The sequence below is a fragment of the Plasmodium gallinaceum genome, assembly GCF_900005855.1.
Source record: "Plasmodium gallinaceum strain 8A genome assembly, contig: PGAL8A_v1_130, whole genome shotgun sequence".
Classification (NCBI taxonomy): domain Eukaryota; phylum Apicomplexa; class Aconoidasida; order Haemosporida; family Plasmodiidae; genus Plasmodium; species Plasmodium gallinaceum.
Genome location: NW_021628289.1, coordinates 748,494 through 773,325, shown reverse-complemented (window position 1 = coordinate 773,325; position 24,832 = coordinate 748,494). Strand labels below are relative to the sequence as shown.

General features: G+C 18.4%; 11 protein-coding genes across 11 annotated transcripts in view; 6 read left to right on the top strand and 5 right to left on the bottom strand.

Moving 5' to 3' along the window:
- LRR12 (leucine-rich repeat protein, putative) overlaps positions 1-73 on the top strand; it is a gene marked incomplete at both ends in the record, with an annotated part of 3,423 nt that extends 3,350 nt beyond the window's left edge. The window contains one exon of the mRNA XM_028673479.1: positions 39-73. Coding sequence (XP_028529927.1) covers positions 39-73 — 35 coding nt within the window. The remainder of the gene's footprint in view (positions 1-38) is intronic.
- A 316-nt stretch (positions 74-389) lies between these two features.
- PGAL8A_00470400 (cutA, putative) lies at positions 390-1,629 on the top strand (the record flags this gene model as incomplete). Its single annotated transcript, XM_028673478.1, has 5 exons — positions 390-635; positions 877-969; positions 1,098-1,196; positions 1,263-1,295; positions 1,570-1,629. 5 exons carry the CDS (start codon positions 390-392, stop codon positions 1,627-1,629), a joined length of 531 nt encoding a protein of 176 aa, XP_028529926.1.
- A 391-nt stretch (positions 1,630-2,020) lies between these two features.
- On the top strand, positions 2,021-2,440 carry PGAL8A_00470300 (conserved Plasmodium protein, unknown function; the record flags this gene model as incomplete). Its single annotated transcript, XM_028673476.1, has 1 exon — positions 2,021-2,440. The coding sequence occupies one exon, from the start codon at positions 2,021-2,023 to the stop codon at positions 2,438-2,440; it is 420 nt and encodes a 139-aa protein (XP_028529925.1).
- A 791-nt stretch (positions 2,441-3,231) lies between these two features.
- On the bottom strand, positions 3,232-6,636 carry PPM4 (protein phosphatase PPM4, putative; the record flags this gene model as incomplete). Its single annotated transcript, XM_028673475.1, has 3 exons — positions 3,232-3,261; positions 3,336-3,383; positions 3,688-6,636. The coding sequence occupies 3 exons, from the start codon at positions 6,634-6,636 to the stop codon at positions 3,232-3,234; spliced, it is 3,027 nt and encodes a 1,008-aa protein (XP_028529924.1).
- Positions 6,637-7,672: 1,036 nt separating this feature from the next.
- On the top strand, positions 7,673-9,631 carry PGAL8A_00470100 (amidohydrolase, putative; the record flags this gene model as incomplete). Its single annotated transcript, XM_028673474.1, has 1 exon — positions 7,673-9,631. The coding sequence occupies one exon, from the start codon at positions 7,673-7,675 to the stop codon at positions 9,629-9,631; it is 1,959 nt and encodes a 652-aa protein (XP_028529923.1).
- Positions 9,632-9,819: 188 nt separating this feature from the next.
- PGAL8A_00470000 (conserved Plasmodium protein, unknown function) lies at positions 9,820-10,455 on the bottom strand (the record flags this gene model as incomplete). The annotated part of the gene is made up of 2 exons (XM_028673473.1): positions 9,820-9,919; positions 10,016-10,455. The coding sequence occupies 2 exons, from the start codon at positions 10,453-10,455 to the stop codon at positions 9,820-9,822; spliced, it is 540 nt and encodes a 179-aa protein (XP_028529922.1).
- A 574-nt stretch (positions 10,456-11,029) lies between these two features.
- PGAL8A_00469900 (conserved Plasmodium protein, unknown function) lies at positions 11,030-12,606 on the bottom strand (the record flags this gene model as incomplete). The annotated part of the gene is made up of 3 exons (XM_028673472.1): positions 11,030-11,110; positions 11,269-12,378; positions 12,541-12,606. The coding sequence occupies 3 exons, from the start codon at positions 12,604-12,606 to the stop codon at positions 11,030-11,032; spliced, it is 1,257 nt and encodes a 418-aa protein (XP_028529921.1).
- Positions 12,607-13,657: 1,051 nt separating this feature from the next.
- On the top strand, positions 13,658-15,472 carry PGAL8A_00469800 (conserved Plasmodium protein, unknown function; the record flags this gene model as incomplete). The annotated part of the gene is made up of 1 exon (XM_028673471.1): positions 13,658-15,472. The coding sequence occupies one exon, from the start codon at positions 13,658-13,660 to the stop codon at positions 15,470-15,472; it is 1,815 nt and encodes a 604-aa protein (XP_028529920.1).
- Positions 15,473-16,822: 1,350 nt separating this feature from the next.
- On the top strand, positions 16,823-18,091 carry RPT6 (26S protease regulatory subunit 8, putative; the record flags this gene model as incomplete). Its single annotated transcript, XM_028673470.1, has 1 exon — positions 16,823-18,091. The coding sequence occupies one exon, from the start codon at positions 16,823-16,825 to the stop codon at positions 18,089-18,091; it is 1,269 nt and encodes a 422-aa protein (XP_028529919.1).
- Positions 18,092-18,645: 554 nt separating this feature from the next.
- PGAL8A_00469600 (conserved Plasmodium protein, unknown function) lies at positions 18,646-18,915 on the bottom strand (the record flags this gene model as incomplete). The annotated part of the gene is made up of 1 exon (XM_028673469.1): positions 18,646-18,915. One exon carries the CDS (start codon positions 18,913-18,915, stop codon positions 18,646-18,648), a length of 270 nt encoding a protein of 89 aa, XP_028529918.1.
- A 2,122-nt stretch (positions 18,916-21,037) lies between these two features.
- Positions 21,038-24,832, bottom strand: part of PGAL8A_00469500 (conserved Plasmodium protein, unknown function) — a gene marked incomplete at both ends in the record, with an annotated part of 5,706 nt that continues 1,911 nt past the window's right edge. The window contains one exon of the mRNA XM_028673468.1: positions 21,038-24,832. This exon is cut by the window's right edge and continues 1,911 nt beyond it. Coding sequence (XP_028529917.1) covers positions 21,038-24,832 — 3,795 coding nt within the window.

Here is a 24,832-nt window from a genome sequence, read left to right as displayed (position 1 = left end):
TTTTTTTTTTTTTTTTTTTTTTTTTTTTGTTAATTTAGAATCAGCATGGTGGAATTATAAAAAAGATGGTTGATATAATTGAAAAGAAAAATAAAATACATAAAAATTCAGTTTTTATAAAAAGGTATATAAAAAAACAACTAATTTTATATATATAAGAATAATATATATATATATATATAAGTTATAATTTTTTGTTAAAAATATTTATATTTTTATAAAAAATTGTGGTAATTATGCCTTAGTGAAATGTATTAAAAAAAAAAAAAAAAAAAAAAAAAAGTTTCTTTATATGTTAATACATTATTAAAATTTTAATTTAATTATAATTTCCATTATATTAATATATTTTATTTATATATTTTTTTTTTTTTTAATACATAAAATTAATGCTTGTAATTACAATTTTGATAATGTTTTTTCCATTACTTGTTACACAAAAACAAAGGTGTAATAAATTATTTTTTGATTCATTTTTTATAAAAAATTTTTTAAGATATAACTCATTGACTAAAAATACTTGTTATAATAAATACTACACATTTAATAATAGAAAAATTTCAACTAAAATGAAAGGAGATTCTCCTTTTATAGCAGTATACGTAACAACACCTAACAAAGATGTAGCTGAAAATGTAAGCAAAAAGCTTAGCAAAAATGCTTTTTCTTATATTTAATTTTAAAAAAAAATAATAATAATAATTTATCCATTAATTTATATTATGGAAATTTTTTACTATTGATCAATTTTTTTTTTTTTTTTAATCCCTTTTTCTTTTAAATTTTGAAAATGAATTTTTATTAAAAAAGATAATTTTAATTATATATGCAAAAAAAAAAAAAAAATAAAAAAAAAGGAATATTTTCTTTTTTTAGATTTCTAATGTATTATTAAAAGAAAAGTTGGCAAGTTGTGTAAACATAATTCCTGGCATCATAAGTCTATATCACTGGAAAGGAGAAATAGCTGTATTAATTTTTATAAAAAAATATAAAATTTTTCGTTATTAATATTATTAATTTTTTAATTCAATTTAATATATATATATATATCTTTTTTTTCTTCATTTAAAATGTAAATATATTTGATGGATTAGAAAGATAATGAAGTCTTAATGATGATTAAAACAAAAAAACATCTATTTCAGGAAATTGTGAATTCAGTGAAATTAAACCATCCATATGAAGTACCAGAAGTAATGTAAAAAAAAAAAAAAAAAATATATTTTTTTCTAATTTATTAATACATAGCTTTATTATAGGTTATTGCTATTCCTATACAACATGGAAGTGAAGTAAGCTTTAAATTTTATACAAATATGTCTTTATAAAATTTTCCTTTCGTAAATAAATATATACCCAAAAAAAAATTATATATATATATTTTTGCTATTTATTTTTTTTTTTTATGAAATATATTTAATCACTTTATTAAAATAAAACACTATTGAACTTTTATAAATATTATTCACATAAAAATTGGCATTTTATTTTTTATATATTAAAATCAAATAAATTAAATGAAATAAAATAAATTCATAATTCATAAAAAAAAAAATTTTTTTTAAGGAATATCTTAAATGGGTATCAAACTCGGTGAAGCCTATTGATAATCAGGAAGGAAGATAAAAAAAAAAAAAAAAAAAAAATATATATTGAAATTGAGAATTCAAAATTCATTTATTATTTTGAAGAAGTATAAAAATAAATTTTAAATTACTTTAAGAATTTTTTTTTTTAACATTTTTTTATATATATTGTCTGCGAATATATAATTTTTTTTTTTTTTTTTTTTTAAATTACGTACATTTTTTATTTTTCTATAATTTCACACTTTTTTTTATATATATAATCTTTCTATATTAAGAAAATTCATAAAACAAGTTGTTATAATAAATATGTGAAGTTTATGATTATACACAAATTCATATAACAACACAAGATAAAAAAATAAATACCATATATATAATTTTTTGCGAAATATGCATTTTTTGTGCAAATTCCAACTATAAATTACATTATGAAAAAAGTAAAAAATGAAATTTCAAATTTCCTTTCCTTTGATTTAAAAAATAAGCAATCATTAATAAATTTTTATAAAGTTTTAAATAAAGAATATATATGTGGAGAAATTCATAAAAATTTAATCTTAAATCCTAATCAGAAATCCTCGTTTCTTTATTTTGAACTCAGGCAAAATGAAGTAGTATTAGGGTTTAAAGATACAAATAATGATTTATATCAAAAATTACTTAAAATAAAAGATAGCAAAATATTTGGAGATGATATAAAAGAGGACGAAGATATTTCACATTTAATTAAAGACATAAAAAACTACTCTTACATTCAAGGAGGAGCCATAATAACATTTCATAAAAAGTTACTAACAGATTACATAATCTTAAAATTAGAGAAATTCAAAGAAATAACAGATAAATAAATTATAATTTTAAAAAGAAAACAAGATAAATAATTCATAAAAAAAAATAACTTTAAAAAATAGTGTAAATCATACATTTTTAATGTAAACAGGGAGCATATACATCTATATCGAGTTAAAAATGTTAAAAAATAAAATAACGGTATTAAAAATATAATCTATAATTAAGAAAATATTAAATAATTTTAAAAAAAATAAGGCATTTTATATATTTTAAGGAATATATTTTGAAAAATATTTTACATATATAGACAATTTTACATAGAAAAAATACACAACTAAAAATGATATCTAAAAAAAAAAAAAATAAATAAATAAAATTATAAGATAATAAACAAATTATACATAATGAATACTATAAAAATAAGCTTAAGTAATATAAATTAAAACAAAGTCATTTGAAAGTTTTTTTCAATATTATTTGATATTTACAATTCATTGTAATCGCTTATATAAAAAAGGAAAAAATAAGGACATTTAAAAAAAAATTGTGAACACGAAAATTACTTAAAAAAAATGAAAAAAAAAAAAAAAAGAATAATAATAATTAAAAACAAATTATCTTTCTTTTTTTTAAAAAAAAAAAAAAAAAAGTAACAAATTTTATAATGAAAATAAACTTTTTTTTTTTTTTGTTAAGGAAATAAAGTTAAAAAAATGTAAATTTGTTTTTTCATTTTTTTTTTTTTTTCCAAAGACTAAGTATATTTCGTAAATTTTAATAGAACATTCCTTTTTAACTCTAAAGGTATTTTAAACTAAAGATAATACTTCATTTTGATCAAAAAATTTTAGAAAGTTGAAGAAAACATATTAATGTCCTAAAAGTAAATTTTTTAAATTATATATATTAATGCATATGTACAAAATTATTATTTTTATTTTTACAATTTACCTCTGCTTTAGACTCCTCATGTAGTGTAATATCTAAATTTGTGTTTTCCTAATGAAAAGAATAAAAAATTCATAATCTTTAATCTTAAAAGTATAGAAGTGTTGTATATATATATGATGAATATGAAACTACGTGAATGATAAAAAAAATGTACTAATAAACATATGTGAATTCATATTTATAATATATATATACATATACAAATGAAAATTTATAGGAAACAACATTATAAAAAAATTTTTTTCTTTAAAAACAAATATGTGCAACTAAAAGTACGAAAATGTGTAATAATGCAAAGGTATATATATAAAAAAGGATATTTATAATTGTATATAATAAACAATAGTATTACTAATGAATTACTAAAGATGTCCTTTCTCCAATAAAAAAATATGACTGTGCATGTTTTATCATCAATAGACCCCCTTTTTGTTGCTTCATTCACTACTTCTTCTGCTGCTTGTTCAGGCTTTTTATGTTTGTTTTTCCAAACAATATCAATAATTTCCTTATCAGTTAATACATTTAGTATTCCATCAGTAGCTAAAACAAGAAATGAATCAAGGTCGAAATCAATTGTATATACACTGATAAATGGCTTACATTGAACTATTTTTCTTGGAATTTTATAAGATACATCACCAAATGATCTGGATGTAGATAATGCTAAAAATGTCTTTTCTTTGTTTTTACTATTTTTATCTTTCTGTTTAGTAATAATTCTATTTATTCCATTAATGTTTGCAATTATTCCTCCACATTTTAGTATCCTTATTCTTTCTTCTTGTAAATCAGGTTTATGTCTCAAAGACAGTTTTATAGGTTTTCTATCATGGCATATTAATGCACCTGAATCTCCACAATTTGCACATACAACTTTTAATGATCCATCATCATCTGGACCATAAATTAAAACAACACAAGCAGTTGAACCATCTTTGTAGTCATATTTTTTTGAGAGCTCTATATAATTTTTATCAGTCATATCAAATCCCTTTATGCAGCTATCGTATAGTGCTCGTATTTCTACACTTTGTTCATTTAATTTAACACTTTTTTCTTTGAATTTTTTTTTGCATGTTATTAAAAAAGATTGTCTGAATTTGGCAATTATATTTGTTTTTAAATGAGTCATTACATATCGTGCACAATTAGAACCCCCATGACCATCAAAAACTCCACTAAAAAAACATAAACCATCACTTTCAGATACATGATTTAAATCTAATATATCTTTAGTTATGAAAAAATCTTCATTTTCTGTTCTATTATGCTCCCCTATTTTACTAAAAGTTCCACATACTAAATCATCCTCTAAAACCATACTAAATTCTTCTATTGTTTCATCATTCTTTTCTATTTTTGTCAAATTTTCTGAAAGACTAGAATTTTTCTCTTTAACAGGTATATATTTCCTATCATACATATCTTCTTCATTAATGCTGTTATTTAGCATATTATTGTCTGAATTAATACTAGTTTTATCATTACATGAATTACTTTTAATAAAACATTCGTTAAATTTATTGTCCACATTACTTATAAATTTTTTTCCCACAGAATTATTGGATTCCATTTCTTCAGAGCAATTATTTACATTTTCTTGTAAAGAGTTTTCATATTTAATAAATTTATGATTGTGTACATAATATATTTCCTGAGTTTTTATGTTAAAATAAAGATTATCTTTAGTATTATATAACCATTTGCAAAATTTATGAACAAGCCAATCATCAATTTCATTTGCTCTGAACCATTCATCCATATTTTCTTCGAAAATTGACGGAAAATTCATTTCATTTTCTGTATGTTCATATTTTTTACTAGAAAGAATATTATTTTCACATGGAATATATAAATCTGTCGTATTATCATTGTTAATATCGCATAGTTTATCGGGAATATTCATGAAATTATCATCTTTATTCATAGTTAATTGATTAATTTTATTATTTATATTGATTCCCAATGAATTATTTAGATTATGATTTACATTATTTACTGGAAAATTATAATAGTTTTTGTCATTATTATCATTATTATAAGTATTATTATTATTATTATTATTATTATTATTATTATTATTATTATTATTATTATTATCATCATCACCATCATTTTTATTATTAATTATATTATCATTATTATCATCATCATCATCATCATTTTTATTATTATTTATATTATCAATATTATAATTATTATTATTATTATTATCATCATCATCATTTTTATTATTATTTATATTATCATTATTATCATCATCATCATCATCATCATTTTTATTATTATTTATAATATCATTATTATAATTATTACTATTATTATTATTATCATCATTTTTATTATTATTTATATTATCATTATTATCATCATCATCATCATCATCATCATTTTTATTATTATTTATAATATCATTATTATAATTATTACTATTATTCTTATTATCATCATCATCATTTTTATTATTATCATTATTTATATTATCATAAATATTATTGTTATTATTATTATCATTATTATTATTTCGTATTTCATTTTCATTCATATCTTTAATTATTTTAGTATTATTTTGAGATTGCATTTCAAACTTGTTTTTTGAACACTGAAATACTTTATTATTATTAATCTCATATTTAATTTTTTTGTTTACATCGTTATGCACATTATTATTTAACATGCTTATTTCATTCAACTGATCTGAAGATTGAAGCATTTGCTTTAATTTAGGTTTTTTTTTTTCTTTTTTTATATCATAAGTTGCATTTCTCTTAATTTTATAATCCATACTTGATGTACCATTTAATGATAATGTTTTTGATTTATCATCAATTAGATTATGAAATGTTTTGTTACCATATTTATCAAAGATAACGTCCAAATTAGCTTCATGATAATCTTTAATTATATTATTATTTTCATTACTTTCAAAAAAGTTTTCATTATTATTTTTTTTATATTTACTTTCTCTTGAGTTAATATTATATTCACATAATTCATTTTTATTTTCAATTCTGTTTTTAGCATTTTCTGTGTTAATTTTTTCGATATGAAAATAAGATATCTTTTTTAATATATTTTCACCACACTTACCATCTGATTTTTGCCTTTCTTCTTCGCTTTGATAACACTGCTCTCTATTTTCACCAATATATTTCTCTCTTATGCTCTCTTTTTTATTTTCGTCTTTACAATTATTTTCAGAATTGTTTTGTAAACAGTCTACTTCATCTGTATAGTTTTTATCTGGTATCAATTTATTTTTTTCATTTCTTGTTTTTTTTTCAGTAGTGTTTATCATATTTTACATTATATTTTGAATTTAAAATAAATTAAAAAATTGAATTTAAATAAAATTAATTTGCATAAATGCATATATTTTTATATCTGGCATAGGACATAACTAAGAACAAATTTTTTTTTTAAATATTAAACACTTAAAAATTAGGATATTTAAAAATAAATCTATATATATAATGCTAAATATATCCACTTTACTATTTATTTTGAATTACTTTTATGTGAAAAATTCCTGAAATGTAATTAAAAAATTATAAAAAAAAAAATACTAAATTTAAGTAAAAAAGAAAAAAAATTTATAACAAAAAGTAATGAAAAAAAAAAAAAATAAAATAAAACATATAAATAAAATGAAAGTAAAAGATATGTAAAAATAAAAATAAAAAAAATTTTGTATAAAATTTAATTAAAAATAAAAGCAAAATAAATTAAATTTCATATAATTTTATAAAAATAAATTCAGAAAAAAAAAAAAAATTACATTAATAAAATATGAGATAAATTTTCGTAATTAAATATGCAAGAATTTTCATGAAAAACTTAAAATTTTATAAAAGCATTATATTAATTTAAAAAAAGTCTAAAAATTTAATTATAAAAAGTGGAAATTAAAAATATTTGAGAGATATTTTTACATTATATGTAACTTGTTTTGTGTATTTATTTTTTATTTGTTTCAATATAATATGTTTTATTAAGTTGTATTGTGATATTTTATAAAAAGACTTAATTTTTAAAGTATTTTTTACTGTTTTATTTTAATTAATTTTTTTTTTATTTTTTATTATTTTCAAAATTTAATCATATTGTTTTAATAATTACATTTCTTTAAATATTAATTTTTAAAAATTTTTACCTTTTTATTATTTATTTTAATAAATTTATATTAAATAATAAAAGTCCTTTGATGTTTCAAATACTATATGTATATTTTTTCTGTATGCATAATTTTAAAAATTCATAAATAATTACATTTATCTCTTAAAAACTTATATTTTTATGATTTTATATTCTATAAATATCTTTTTATATTAAAAATGAAAACATTAATTAAGGATGCATATGTATGGAGATGGAGTAATAAGACAATCGAAAATTTAAAAGATAACAAATTTAATTATTATGATGGAGAATTTGTAAAAAGAGATTTTTTAATAGATAATAATAAAATAATATTAAATTTTGATGTAAATAATGAAAAAGATATAAATATTTTGAGTTGTAAGAATAAATATATTATTCCAGGTTTAGTTGATTCTCACATGCATTTAGCTTGGACTTCTGAAGTTAATGAATATTGTGATTTAAGTTATTGTCAAGATTACAATGATATAAAAAATACATTACAAAAATACTATAATAAAAAGAGAAAAGAAAGCATGAATAATGAATACAAAGGTGCAATAATAGGATTAGGTTATAAGTCTTTCAATAAAGAGGGAAAAACAATATTAGATAGATTTAAATTAGATGAATTATTTGAGAACAATCGAGTGGTTATATTATCCGTATGCTTACATTTTGCTGTTTTAAATACGAAAGCTTTAATGCATTACGAATTATTAAAATATGAAAATGAAGGAAGTATTATAGAAAACGTATGTTATTATAAAAACGAAGAAGAGTTAAGAAGTAACAACGTAAATAGAGGGAATAAAGTTCGAATTTTAAATGGTATTGTTAAAGACTTATTAGTGCAAGACATTTACTTAAATCTTTTAAGTGAGAATATGAATGAATTATTAAGAATTGAAAATATAAGAAAACTAATAAGTCAACTAATTAAAACTGGTTTAACATCTGTTCAAACATGTGATCAGAATGTCGGAGAAATATATAATAAGTTAGATTCACAAAATCTTCTTGATATGAGAATATTTCACACAGAATTCAGTAATTTTATATTTGAATACCTGTTTAAATATTACAATATAAATGAAAATGAAGTAAATTGCTATAAATATTTATTGAATACTTTGCAAAATGACAAAAACAGAGATCTCGTAATAAAAAAATTAAGAGAACGTTTTTTTTTTTATGATAATAAAATTGTAAGTGAAGAAAGTAATGACATTTGTAATAATAAAAATGAGAGAAGTTTATTTAGTTGTAATAGAATCAAATTTTTTTGTGATGGAAGTTTGGGTGGAAAGAATTGTGCTGTCTATAAGCCATTTAGAAATTCATTAGGAGAAGTAAATACAAATTATGGGGACCTTACGGAACCATTACTTTTATCATATAAATTAAAAATTGCAAAATTATTAAATTTACGATTGGAAATGCATAGCATAGGAGATAGATGTGCTGATTTTATTTTAAATGAGGTCTCATATTCACACGAAAGTTCAGACAGGCTGATCATTGTACATGCACAATTGTTAAATAAAAATGTTATAGAAAAAATAAAAAAATTAAAAGTAATAATTAGCTTACAACCATCATTTTTACCTAGCGATCATAATTATATACAAAGTTATATTGATGATTCATATAAAGAATGTTCATATCTTTGTAAAACATTAATGAATAATAATATAGTCATATCAGGTGGTAGTGATTCTCCAGTAGAAGTGTATTCACCAATTAAAGGAATTTTTGATTGCATGTTTAGGCAAGTAACGCATGTTTTACCATTAAGTTTTATAGAAGCTGCTTTTACGGATGACATATTAGTTGAAAAAAAAAAGGAATTGGATGATAATATAAAGAATATTGAAAGTATAATTGCAAATACATATGATGAGAAAGAAAAATTATCATTTGCAGAGGCTTTAGCTATTTATACGATAAACCCTGCTTATTTAGTTAAGTCAGAATTTTTCAACGAAGATAATAAAATAAAATTAGGTGCAATAGAAGAAAATTCCTGTGCAGATTTTGTTGTTCTTGATAGAGATATTTCAAAAAATAGTGAAATTAATTTATTAACTTGCAGAATTAATCAAGTTTGGATTAATGGAGAAATGAAATATTCTAATGAAGCATGTGAATGAAAATGTATTTTTATATATGAGATTTTATTTTTATTTATTTTTTTTTTTTTAATGTTTTGCACTATATTCATATAATAAAAAATTTTGATTTTTTATTGTTTTTCCATTATTATAATGCACAAACTTTTTTATAAAATTTTATGATAATACTTTTTTTTATTGTCTAATTTTATCTTTTTCATTTATTATTAATTAATTGTATATTGTTTAATTATTTTTGTTATATCCTTTAAATTGCATTCTATATTTTTATTATCTTTATTTGAACTTATTGAAGAATCTGAAAAACTAAATATTTCAAATTATTAATAAATAATACTTAATTATATTTATAAATTTTTTTTTTTTTTTTTTTTTTTTCTTTATGTTTTTTTCTATTATTACTTTCTTTTATTATCAAGATTTACAGGTTTAAAATATTTTACATTGTATTGATAATTTCTCAATTTTTTATATTCCAACATTGTATGGTTTAGTTTTTGATCAATTATATTTGAAGATTTATAGATGGTTTCATCTTTTGGTTTAATAAGAAATTCGCCATCTTTATTAATTAAGGATGAATATATTATTTTTTCAACTTCTTCATTAAAGTAGAAATTTATTTCATTTTCATAATTATTATAAACATCCTTATATTTGTCTAAATCTTTTTCTTTAGTATTGTTCCAACAAATTAATTCTCTAATAGTATACATATCGCAGAAAACATTACTATCCTCTTCTAATAAATCAAAATCAAAGCCTTCTATGTCATTAGAGATTTTGTTTGTTTTTGTTTTTATTTTTTTTAATAAATTCAAAATATCTAGTTCTTTACACATTTTCTTTATTTTCTACTTTTTATTCTTACTTTTAATTATTAATATACAATTTCATAAGTTTTTTCTTTTAATATTTTTTTTTTTTTTTTTTTTTTTTTTTTTTTTTTATTTTTTTTTTTCAATTTTTTAATTTTTTTTTTTTTATATTTTTTTTTTTTTTTTTTTTTTTTTTGCTCTTATTTATGCAATAAATCTTTTTAGTCCTTATTTAAGCTTTATAATTTATTTAAAAGAATAAATTTAAAAAATAATTGAATATTTGTATTTTAAATATTAAATGTACTTTTATTCATATAATAATGTAAACAATTTTATAATTAATTATTACTTTATTTAAAAAAAAAAAAAAATTCAAATATGTAAAACTAACATTTTTATAACAAAAAATATTCAAAAACTCTATTATAAAAAAGTAAAGAATTAAATACTATGTAAATATAAAGTATATTTATAAAATCCAAATTAAAATTTAATAAATTAAATATATATATTTAATTTATATAGAATAAACTACTTTAATTACTTTTTATAAATAATACAAAACCGAAAGTTTTTAGGTATATATATAATTAATTTAGGAATCTTCATTAAAGGATGAGATATTAAATTTTCTTGTTTTATCATAATCTTTTATTATACTTATACCGCACATTATCTAAAAAAAAAAAAAAAAAAAAAAAAAAAAAATTATAGTTTTTATATTAATAAAAAAAAATTTAACACACATAAAATAAAATGAAATATATAAATATATAAAGTGAAATTTATATAATATAAAGATTGAAAAAAAAAAAAAAAAAAAGTTTAATTTACTTCATTCACATAGACTACTATAGCTAAATCAGGCTTAGTTAAATTTACACAATAATTATTTCCAATACAATTATCTAATACAGCTAAAACATCTTTTTTAGTTAGTGTTTTTGTGTTGGAGCATTTATATACTAATCCCCATGAAACTTTTTTATTTGATTTATTCTTTATATCTTTTGTAGTATTTTGTATTTTTTTTTCATTGTCTTCATTTTTTCTTTCTTCATTTTCTTTTACACTGTCTTCATTTTTTTTTGTTGCATTTTTTTTTTCACTGTCTTCTTTTTCTTCATATTCTTTTTCATTATCTTCACTTCCTTTTGTTGAGTTTTCCTTTTCATTGTCTTCATTATCCTTTATTTCTTTTTCATTGTCTTCATTATCCTTTATTTCTTTTTCATTGTCTTCATTATCCTTTATTTTTTTTTCATTGTCTTCTTTATCCTTTATTTCTTTTTCATTGTCTTCTTTTTCCTTTATTTCCTTTTCATTATATCCATTTTTTTCTTCCGTATCTTCATTTTTTGTTTCTCCTTCTATTTCTATTTCTTCTGGTTCTTTTTCTTTTTCTCCTGTTATATTTAATAATTTCATTATGTGAGAAACTGTAAAATTTTCTTTTGCACAAATTCCATCAATAAAGTTTTCCTTAATTAAAGGAAGAATAGTTTTTATAAATGGAGATAAATGAGGTTTACATATGTAATCAAATGGAATAATTTTACAAATATTTCTTAGTCTATATTTTTCGTTTTTTTTTTGAACACACAAAAATATTTGTGTAACAATATCCGATGGATTTTTATCATTTATATCATTAAATTTAATTAATGCAAAATTTTTTACTATATATCTGAGAGGAGAAAATCTGTTATATGCAGAATTTATTTTACTTATTTCATCATTTAATTGCTTTTCTACATTACTGCTTTTCATTTCTGAATCAAACTTAACATTATTTTCATTATCTTCTGTTTCATCATTTTCGTAACTATTTGGATAATTTATTTTTAAAAAATTCAAAAATTCTTTTATTGCTGCACCCATTTTTCGCGGATTTACAGGGGATATCAAAATTCCTTTACAGTTATTAGTTAATATTTTTCTTCTCTAAAAAAAAAAAAAAAAAAATTATAAATGCTATAGGATTAATTCAATTTAAAATAATAGTTACAAAAAAAAAAAAAAAAATTAACATTAACAAAAATATAATATAATAAAATTCTTTTTATATGTATAACATAAATATTTTTTATTTTCTTTTATATATACTTTGGAGGCATGTTTACTACTACAAAAAATGAATTGATTTGTTCTTTTCACTTTCTCATATTCCATCGTTGCGCAAATTAGAATATACAGAATTATAAAAATGTAAGAGACCTTTATTTTAAAAGATATATAGCTTTGTATTTTTAAAGGATTATATATAATTTTTTTAATAATTAAATATGAAGTTATAAATAACATAAAAAATTTCTTATAATTTTAAAAAAAAGAAATTTATAAAAAAAAAAAAAAAAAAAAATCCTTCAATTTAAAAGAAAAAATAATTTAACTTTTAAAAAAAAATATTTTGTTAAAAGAATAATAAATAAATATAATTATAATTAAGAAAAAATTTATTTATATAAATGTAAGTAATCCATTAAAAAAAAAAATATATAGAAGTTCATATTTTATAAAATAATTAACTATTTATAAAGATTATATTAAGCACTTCTAAAAAAAAAATGTAATGATGTAAAATTTTTTTGACAGTATTTTGTTTTCCTATATACGGAAAGAATAATATAAAAAATTATAAAAATAATAGTATTAAATTTATAAAAAAGTATATAAAAAAAAAAAAAATTTTTAATTCTCATTTTTATAATATTCTGTATAATTAAATATGAAAATTTGATTTCATTAAGATTTTATATTTAATGCTTTTTTAATTTTTTTATTTCTTGTATTTCGGTTGAAATTTTATCTAATAATATATTATACAAAAAAATGAAAATAGTTTATATGAAAATAATTATAAATATACATGAAACTTTTTGAATATGATTCATAAATATCTTTCATAAAAACAAAATGAAGATATATAAAAGAAAGAACAATAAATAAATATATATATAAGATTATGTATTTCTTGATTGCTTTACTATGTAACGAATATATAGATATAAATAGTAAAGAAAAAAAAAAGATAATGGAAATGAGAAACTGGTTATTTATATGTTATAAAAAGATAAGGAACAATAAAAATATGATGATTGGTTTCAATATATATATATATATATATATATTATTTATATTATCTTACGGTTTTTTTATAGAGTAAATAAATATAAATATAACATTAAATTTATGAAATATATTTTTTTAATCATAGATTATAATGTATTTGATGAATAAAGAATTAGTTAAATTAATAATTAATGGAAAATTAATAGAAAAAAAAAATATAAATAAAAATATTGTTAAAAATATTTTAGAAAATATCATATTTAACTTTGATTCTTACAAAAAATTAAAAAATGAAATCGAATTATTAAAAAATATTTCTCTTTATACAAAAATTATAAATGTTAACAATTTTTATTTGCAACATTTATATGAAAATGTAATAAATCCATTATTAAAAGAAAACTTAAATATATCCATATTACCAAATATTATACACACATATAAAAAAAATGAAAATTTTTATTATATACTAAAAGAAATAAATGATTATATTATTAAAAGTATACAAGAGAATAAGTTAATTATAGACGATATAAATAAGTGGGTTCATATTTTGCAAGTATTTTCTAAGTATAAAAGTATAAATTTTATTCCATTTCTACAGTATCTTTTGACAGTTAAAAATGTAGAAAAAAATACAAAAGTTAATAATGATGATAACAATAGAATAGAAAAGAAAGAATATAATATTATTCAAGTTAATCAATGTTATGAATATAATAAATATAAAAGTTCTATTTTATTAAATAATGTGGATTACAAAGCATTAGAATCATTATCTCCTAGATCATTAAGTATATTAGTTAATATATTATCAAGAATAAAAATAAAGAATATAAATAATTTAAATTTTTTTCTTTATGAAAAAATAAACAAAAGCTTACATGAATTTAATAATATCGATTTATGTTTAATTGTTAATTCCTTTCATAATCTAAAATATACACATGAAAATTCTTATAAGAATATAGAAGCAGAAATTTTTAAAAGAATTGAATTATTTGATTTTTTCCAATTATCATTTATTTTTCATAGTTTATCAAAATACTGGAATGATAATAAAAAAGAACATTTTTCTATATTATTTATGAAGAAAGTAAAAAAATATTTAAATTTATATCTAATACATAACGATGAGAAATATATTTTACAAACTAAAAATAAAAATTCATTAATTGAAGCAATGCCCATGTTCTTTTTAGCATATGTTAAAACGAGCAATTCTATATTCCCATACTATTTTAGCTATAGTAAGTTGCTTATGTGTCAATTTATGTTTTTAAATAAATATTTGCTTGTTTTAAAAAAAAACTGTTTTTTCAAAAAATACTTTAATAATTACAATTTAATGAATTTAAATAATATTAATCAAACTATATGTAATTTATTTTATGCATTTACTGGATATCTTTACAACATTTTGACTTCAAGTTATTTTAAGGAAAGATTATTTATTAATCATTTTTTTTTAACTTTAAATAATTTTTATCAACTACTTTATTTTTTTATATTATTTTATCAAAACAAAGAACTATTAACAAAAAATAAATTCTTTATATTTCCTTTACACAAATCACAACTTTTAATTTTTTTATATACATATTGGTATTTTATTTTAGATATATATTTTAGCTTGAATATTTATAATTATAGAGTACATTATGGATCAACTGTTAATAAAAATGCTTCAAAAAAACGAAAAAGTAAATTTGATTATTTTTATTTCATTAAATTAATATATATTAGAAAAATAAATATTCTTCTTAAAATTTTGGATGAAGTTAATTTAAATACTTTAATGAAGGAATCATTGTATGCAAGCAATAAATATGTAAGTTCAATATATTTAAATATACTTCACATACTTAACAATTCTAAGAATTTTTCAGATAACATTTCATTCTCTTTTAATAGAAAAATAATAGAGCCATTTACAATTTCTTTATTATGCATATCGAAGTCATAAAAATAAAATAAAAATGATATTTAAGCTAAGGGAAGCTAAAAAAAATCATGGAATTTAAGAAAAACATATTTTCTCTTTTTCTTTTTGCATATTAAATGAAAATAAATATTTTTTTTTAAATAAAAATGTAGATTCATTTACATTTATATGTTAAAACTTTTTTTTCAAATCATTTATAAATGTATTTTGTATAACACCATTCATGATACTTAATTTTAAAATGTTCATATTATATATATATACATATAATCATATTTTTATTTTTATTTGTTTTTTTTATAATTGTTATTTTACCTTTGTTTTTTGAAACATATTTCATCTGTTTATTTGTAATTTATAATATTTTAGAATTTTTATTCCTGTTAGAACATTTTAATATATTTTAAATTTTCAGAACATTTTTAATAAACAGAAAAAAGAGAAAAAATATAATTATGAATAATTATATTTTTCTGTCTTTTTTTTTTTTTTCTTTCTTTTGTTGTAATTAATATATTCATATATTTATTGATCATTTTAAATAAGTAAATTAAGAGCTAATTTGAAAAACTTCTTCATATTTTTTCTCTATAATACCTTTTATATATAAAAACAAATATTTCTTTAATAAAAATTTTATAACATGGATATGTAGTAATATTCCATTTTTATATTCATAGAATTATATACAATAAAAATGATTAATAAGGAAACGTTTAAAGAAAAAAACACAAGATTAGTATTTAAAAAATACTAATATACAGAAAAAAAGTAAATAACCTAACTGTAAAAAAAAATAAAAAAATTACTGTAATCCAAATATTAAAATATTTTCAATACAATTCAAAGATATAAAAGAGTACAACAAAAAAAAATTTATATAAAATAAAAACTAAATATATAGTTATATGTGCAAATACAATATGTATATAAAAAATATGTAATTAAATAATATATAGTAATAATAAAAAATAGGATATATTATTAAAAATATTAAATAAAATATATCATATAAAAATTAAGAAAATATAAAAAGTTTAAATTTAATAGAAAAAAAAGAAAAAAAATTTTAAAATAAAGTGCATATAAAAAAAAAAAAAATAAAATATGTATGAATTAAAAAAAAAAAAAAAAAGTATTGTAAGCATTAAATATATTCATTTTTTTTTTTTTTTTTTTTTTTTTTTTTCTTTTTATATCTTTAAAATTTAATATTTAATTTTTTTTCTTTTTTTTTTTTTTTTTTTGTTTATTTTTATAACATATAAATATATATATATATATTTACAAAGGGTTTAAGTTAAAATTTCAAATTTAGATAAAACTTTTATGTTTACATATATTTATATATTTTTTAATTCATGAAAAAATATGGCAGCAGTTGATATGCAAATAAGATCAAATACAATACCAGAAAAAACAAAAAAAGAAAATAATAAAAATAATTCAAACAAAAATGAGGAAGAAATACAATCAGGTATTAAAACATATTATGAATTGAAAATAGAAGAATATGAATCTATAATAAATAAAAAATTACAAAATAAAAAGAGATTGGAAGCACAAAGAAATGAATTAAATACAAGAGTTCGAGAATTGTGTGATGAAATTCAATATTTATTAGAAGCTGCCTCTTATGTAGGAGAAATTGTAAAGCCGATGGGAAAGAATAAGGTTTTAGTCAAAATTAATCCAGAAGGAAAATATGTTGTAGATATAGCTCGTCATATTAATATTTCTCAATGCACACCTAATACTAGAGTAGCATTATATAACGACTCATATAAATTACATAAAATATTACCAAGTAAAGTGGATCCACTCGTTTCCTTAATGAAAGTAGAGAAAGTTCCTGACTCAACATACGAAATGGTTGGAGGTTTGGACCAACAAGTAAAAGAAGTGAAAGAAGTAATTGAATTACCTGTGAAGCATCCAGAGATATTTGAGTCATTAGGAATATCTCAACCTAAAGGAGTATTATTATATGGACCACCAGGTACTGGAAAGACATTACTAGCAAGAGCTGTTGCACACCATACAGATTGCACTTTTATAAGAGTATCAGGTTCTGAACTTGTTCAGAAATATATTGGAGAAGGTTCTCGTATGGTCAGGGAATTATTTGTAATGGCTAGAGAACATGCACCATCCATTATTTTTATGGATGAAATTGATTCTATTGGAAGTCAAAGGATTGAAGGAGAACATGGAGATTCAGAAGTTCAAAGAACAATGATGGAATTATTGAATCAATTAGACGGTTTTGAATCAACACAAAATATAAAAGTAATTATGTGCACAAATCGAATTGATATACTTGATGAAGCTTTATTAAGACCAGGAAGAATTGATAGAAAAATTGAATTTCCAAACCCAAATGTAGAAGCAAGAATAGAAATATTAAAAATTCACAGTAGAAAAATGAATTTAATGAGAGGTATTGACATGGTTAAAATTGCTACAGATATGAATAACTGCTCAGGAGCAGAAGTAAAAGCTGTATGTACAGAAGCAGGTATGTTTGCATTAAGAGAAAGGAGAGTTCATGTTACACAAGAAGATTTTGAAATGGCTGTAGCAAAAGTTATGAAGCAAGATGCTGAAAAAAATTTTACTTTAAGAAAGTTATGGAAATAAAAATGATAAATACGCCTTACATTCATACAAAACTTATTTGTTATTTTATTTTTAATAGGAAGACAGAGCATACAGTGCATTATATTTGTGCTTAAACATTATATTTTAAAAAATTATATTCTATCCCGTTAATATAAAAAAAAAAAAAAAAAGGTTTATATTAATGTATTTAATTAACACATTTACATAGTTGTAAAAATTATTTCCTATGTAATAAGAAAATGAAATTAAAAAAACATTTAATAATATATATAAGAAATTTCAAATTATTCATTTTATTATTTTATTTTTTTTTTTTTTAGAACATTTATTTTTATTTTATTTTGTTCAAAGTGAAATTTTTTTCGTTATTAAAAAGATAATTTTGAAAAACTTCAATTATTTTAAAAAAAAAAAAGAATAAAAAAAATATACAAATAAAATAAATTATTCCTTAATTATTTAAGTATTACATAGTAATATAAATTTAAAAAAAAACAAATATATAAATTGTTGTTAAAAAGAAGAAAGTTTTTAATTTTAATAAATAATTATAAAATAATTGTATAATTTTCTTATTTTCTTGTATAATTAGTAGTTAATCCAACATAATTTGCAATTTTTTCAATTTTGCATTCTTTATTTTCTGCTTTATTTTCTTGTAAAATTTTTGTATAATCATTTAGAACATTTTTATAAATTAAATATTCATTTAATATTTCATCATTTTTCAATAATTTTTCTTTTCCCCAATTTTTTAATTCTTTCAAAACGTTTTTATCCAGTCCATTTTTTTCCTCAATTTTCAAAACTCGTAAAAAATTTTTAAAAACTTTAATATTCATTTTACATGATATTTTTTTTTTTTTTTTTTGTTATTCCATGTAATTTCATTAAAATATTAGTTAACATATATATAACACAATTTATTATTAGTCTTATTTCTTTTTTTTTATCATTCACTCTAACATTAAAAAAGAAAAAATATGTATTTAAAAATATTAAATCATACTTAATTGAATTTTTTTTTTTTTTTTTTTATAAAAAAATACTTAATACGATGCAATAAAATAATTAAGTTATATTAATATAATTTCACTAAAGTTTTAAATAAATCTAATAAATTATGAACATATTATGTTTATATCTTTAAAAATTCGTTTAAAAAGAATTAATATATTTTTTTTTTTTTTTTCAAGTTTCACTTATTTTCTTTTTTATGAAACCTTTTTTTATTATAGATGTATGTTCATACAATGGTTTATTTTTAAAACAATTAAAATGTGAATATATGTAATTTACAATTTTTTATAAATATTAAATATAAAAATTAATTAATGAAATAAGATATACAAGGTAAATATATTTAACAAGTAAATTAATTATTTATACACATTTGTACATAATTTTTATGTTTGAAAATAAAAATATTTTTTTGTTTGTTTAATTTCTTTTTCTTATTAAGGAAAATATTAGATTTTACATAGATCATTTTTAAATGAAATATAGAATTTTTTTTTTTTTTTTATATACATATAATTTATATGCTTTTTAAAATGAATGAATAAATTAGAAGATAACGAAATCTTTGTAATATATTATTCTTTATGTTTTTATATAATTTTATAAAATGATTTATGCTTCTTTTAAAATATAATTAAAATTATGAAAAATATTTTAATAAATAATATTCTATAAATATTGACATTTTTTTTCACTTTTTATAGAGATATGTTGTGAATAATAAAAATTTTAAAAAGTTTTAAAACAATGATTCAATGTTTTATTAAATGGTTTAAAAAGATAATTAAATTTTTTAATATTACAAAAAAAAAAAAAAAATTTATAAATATGTTAGTATATATATGCACTACAATAATAATAGTTATAAAAGTCCTTTATTTAAGAAAATTTATTTTATATTATGTCAACAAATAATAAATTATTTATCGGAATGTTTTAAAAAATAGAAATTGTGTTTATTTGTAAAAAAAAAAAAAAAAAAAAAAAAAAAAAAGGTAAAATTAAAACATATTAAAAAAATAAACACATAAAATTAAATAACAAGGATAAATAATAATTTATAGTGTTTGCATTTCAGGAATTGGTTATAAAAAAACTTGAAGGAAATAAAAATGGATGCTTTTTGTATAAAAATTTTTGTATGTTATTTACTTTTAATTTTATCACTTGTAAAAATATGGAAAAATAAAATGAAAGCACAAAAATAGTAATGTAAATTTAATATTGATTATTTATTTAAATTAAAATATATTTAATATATATATTTAACAATGCGAATAATTTTCAAAAAAAGTATTATATTTTCATTATCTCTCTAATATTATTAAAAAAAAAAAAAAAAAAAAAAAAAAAAAACCATATTCTTTTATTAAATACGAGCAATAAAAAATCCTACAATTATGAAAACATAAGAAAAGAAAATTTTATTATCTCATTTTCGTTTTTTTATCATTTTAGCAATGCATAAATGTACTAAATACCAATAAACAAAAAATATATATTTACTGAAAAATTCCATCTATGAATTTTATAATTTTTCTTCTTATTCTTATAAGAATATTTGTAAAGGTATTTGTAAAAATGTTTGCAGGTACTCATTCATTCTATTAATATTTATATTTTATGTTATTTTTTATTTTTTATTTTTTTACATTAAATACAATTTTCTACTTTTTTTTATTAAATTATGTTTAATAATTTTATGATTTTTTTATTTATGCTACCATTTTTTTAAAAAAGATAGAGTATATAAGATTCATCTATTTTTTTCCATGATATTCATTTATTCAAACAAAAGTTCTCAGTTTATCTGTTAAGCTTAAATATATTATTATCTTAATTTGAATTTAAAATAGTATATAATTTTTATTCGCATTCTTATGATCATCTTATTCTGTTTAACCTACTTTTTTTTTTTTTTTTTTTTTTTTTTTTTTATTTGTGTTAATTTTCATTATTATCATTTGATGAAACATATTTATTTAATAAATTGTCAATGACAAGTCCATTAGCTTCTGTATTTTTATTCATTTTTAATTTTTCATTTCTATCATTACACACTACTATACCTTCATTATCATTTTTTTCATTATTAAATGTTTCATTAATAGTTTTGCATTCCATGTTTTCTATTACTTTCTCATGAGGAATATTTTCATTTAATATATGATTATTAATAATTTCATTTTCAGTATTATTATCGTTATTCTCATTTACTCTGTTATGTTGACTGTTATCTATATTATCATTTATATTTTCACTAGTTTCTTTTGAATTATTGTTTTGGTTGCTTTCTTCTTCATTGTTAGAGTTATTTAAATTATTTTCATTATTTGAATTACTTATATTAGCAGTATTTTCTATTATTTTACATGAGTTATTTAAAATATTTGAATTTTCTGAAGTATTTAAAGATTTTAATGAATTTATATTTTTATCACTGTTATTAGTATTATCATTAATTTTACCTAAATTATTCATTTCTGTAGTAATGCTGTTTACATTATTTAAATTATTAATTCCTTGTGTATCTTCATTATTATTTAAGTCATTTAAAGGATTTATTGATGAATTTTCATTATTTTGTGTGTTTGAAATATCATTACTTGCATTCTTATTTTTTAAATTAAGCATTTGATAATTTGATATATTTTGATTAATTAATTTATTTTTAAAATTTGGTGATGGAAACTGACCATACTGATCATTTCTTTGATAATTCAAATTATAAGAATTGAAATTCATGTAAGGATTTATATTATTGTATGGATAAGAATTAACAAAATTAGAATATCTTTTATATACATTTTTATTCATTTTATCATAATTCATATTTTGAAAATTGCTTAAATTATAATTATAATTCATCATATCATTATTCATATAAGGAAATTTCAAGTTATACATGTTATTATATAGTGGATTAGGAATATTAATAGAATTTCTGTTAAGCAAATAGGCATTGTATTTGTTTATGGGGTTATTATTTAAAGTATCCAAATAATTCATATTGTTATTCATAGTGTTTTCTATATTATTTATATTATTCATTATGTTCATATTATTACTCATATTACTGTTCATATTATTACTCATGTTATTTATATTACTATTTATACTGTTCACTGTATTGCTTCCATTTAGGCCATTTTTATTATTTGTTATGTTAGCATTTAAATTATTCATATTATTAACTAAACCATTTCTTAAATTATGTTTTGAAATATTTTGTGAAATAAATAAATTTTCATTTTTCACATCTTTACAATTGTTTTGACTAAACATATTTCCTGAAGCATTATTAAGCATATACATATTTCCATTATACATATAATATTGATTATATAAATGTGGATTACACATATATGGTAAATTATAAGCTCCCCCGTTATTTAACTTATTATTTCTCATATTCAAAACATTGTTTTGTAAGCTATATGCATTACTCATATTTGCATTTATAAAATTATTTGGGTTCATATTGGAATTATAAAATTTGGGATCTATATTTTTATAAAAGTCTTCATTTTTTTTATTTTGATTTAAGCTAAATTCATTTAATTGAATTTTTTCATTTTCATATTTATTAGTTTTATGACTTCTTGTACCATACTTAATGGAAACAACTGGTTTTGTAGTTCTTTTGTTATAACTCAAATTTCTTAATTTAGTAGTATTATATACATTTCTTTTATTTTCATTAATATTTTTATTCTCTAACAGCATAGAATTATTATTATCGACACCATCAATAATTTTTTTTTTTCTACCTCTCTTTTTCTTTTCAGATTTTTTTTTTCTTCCTCTCTTTAGTGGAATTTTAATAACATTACTGTTGTTTGTATTCATATTATTTTTTAATTTTAAAAAGTTACTATTTTTATCATTAACAATATTATTATCATTTAGAATATTCATACTATCACTATTTTCTATGCTACTATCAATATATTGTTGCTTTTCAGAAATTTCAGTATCATTATTAGATTTCCAGTTTTTCAAATCTATTATATTTCCTTTTTGAGCATTCCTTGCAGCTAATCTAAAAGACCTATCATTTTTTTGATAATTATTTTTTTGTAATAAGTAAGGATTAATATTTTCATTTTTTTTTTTCCTCATTTTATCATTATCGAAATTAAAGTATTCTACTTGCTTATGTTGTCTCTTTTTTGAAGTAATTAATGATTCATTTATATTAAAATCAGCTAGTAATTTTTTCTGTTGTTTTAACATTCTACTCCTATTTCTTTTATCTCTACAAATTTTATTATGTTTTTCTATAATGGTTTCACCAATATCTTTTGTATTAGCATCCTTCAAAAGATTGTTACCAATATTATATAAAACATCATCATCATCACATATAAATTCAAAAACTCCAGTTTCTTCCTTTTCAATATATAATTTAAATTCAATGTTCATAGTATCATTAAATATAAACCAATATTTATCATTATTTATTTTTCCCAAATAACCATTGTTGTAATCAATTTTTTGGTTACTTAACATTTTTTTTAAATTATTACTTTGACATAGAACTAAATTTAAAAGCATTCTTACAATTCGTAACTTCGATATAACAGTTAAATCATCCCATTCTAAAAATATTTTTTTAGTTAAACTATTTCCATCAATAATTTCTTCATTTTTATCATTATAACTTTCATTTTTTTTTTTTTCATTTCCATCTTGGATTATGCTATTTTCATTTATGTTATTTTCATTTATGTTATTTTCATTTTTATTAATTTCATTTTTATTAATTTCATTTTTATCATGTTCATCCTTGTTATCTTTATTTTCATTTTCTATATTTTCTTTATTATCAATATTTTGAATTTCTTTTTTCTGATCAATATCTTTTTTATTTATTACTTCATCACTTTCTTTTCCTTCTTCATTTTCTATAATTTTCAGACTGTTAGTGTTATTTTCTTTTTTTATAACATTACTTATTCTTTTATTTTCTTCATTCTCATCTTGAATAGCATTTTTATTTGTCTCTTCATTTTTGTTGAAAGATTCATTAGAACATACAAATGAATCCATTTGATTATTGAAAAATATCGTTTTTGTATTATTGTTAATGGAATCATTCTTATTTTTATTTTCTCCTTTTTTATTTTCACCATTTTCAGTGTCTTCATTTTCTTCAGTTTCTTCAGTTACTTCTAACTCATCTTCTTCTCCTTCTTTTCGAATGTCAACATTTTCCTCTTCCTGTTCTTCATTTTCAATTTCTTCATCTTCTTCCTCATTTTCATCTTCATAATCATTTATATCTTCATTTTCTACTGTTTCTTCTTCAAACAATTCATCAGATTTAATATCATTTTTTAATTTTTTAACTTTTTTATCTCTTCTCTTTCTAGAATTTCCTAAATTATTTTTTATTTCTTTTTTACATTCTAAAACTGGAAATAATTCATCAAAATTTACTACCCTAACTAAAGATGAACGCTTATCTTCAAATATCCTAGATATATATTTATACATAAATATAGATTTAGAATTAAAATACCTACCCAAAAAAAAAAACAATTTTAAAATAAAATTTCTACCAAATTCTGTTGTTTCTTTTCTCTGAAACATCTCATCTATATCCTTAAAATTCCAGTTAATTTTTAAAACATCTTTAAATATAGTTAAAAATAACAAAACCATAACATAATTGGGATTATTAATAAATAATATAGATTCATCATCTGCATATTTATGTAACTTCATTTGTTTAAT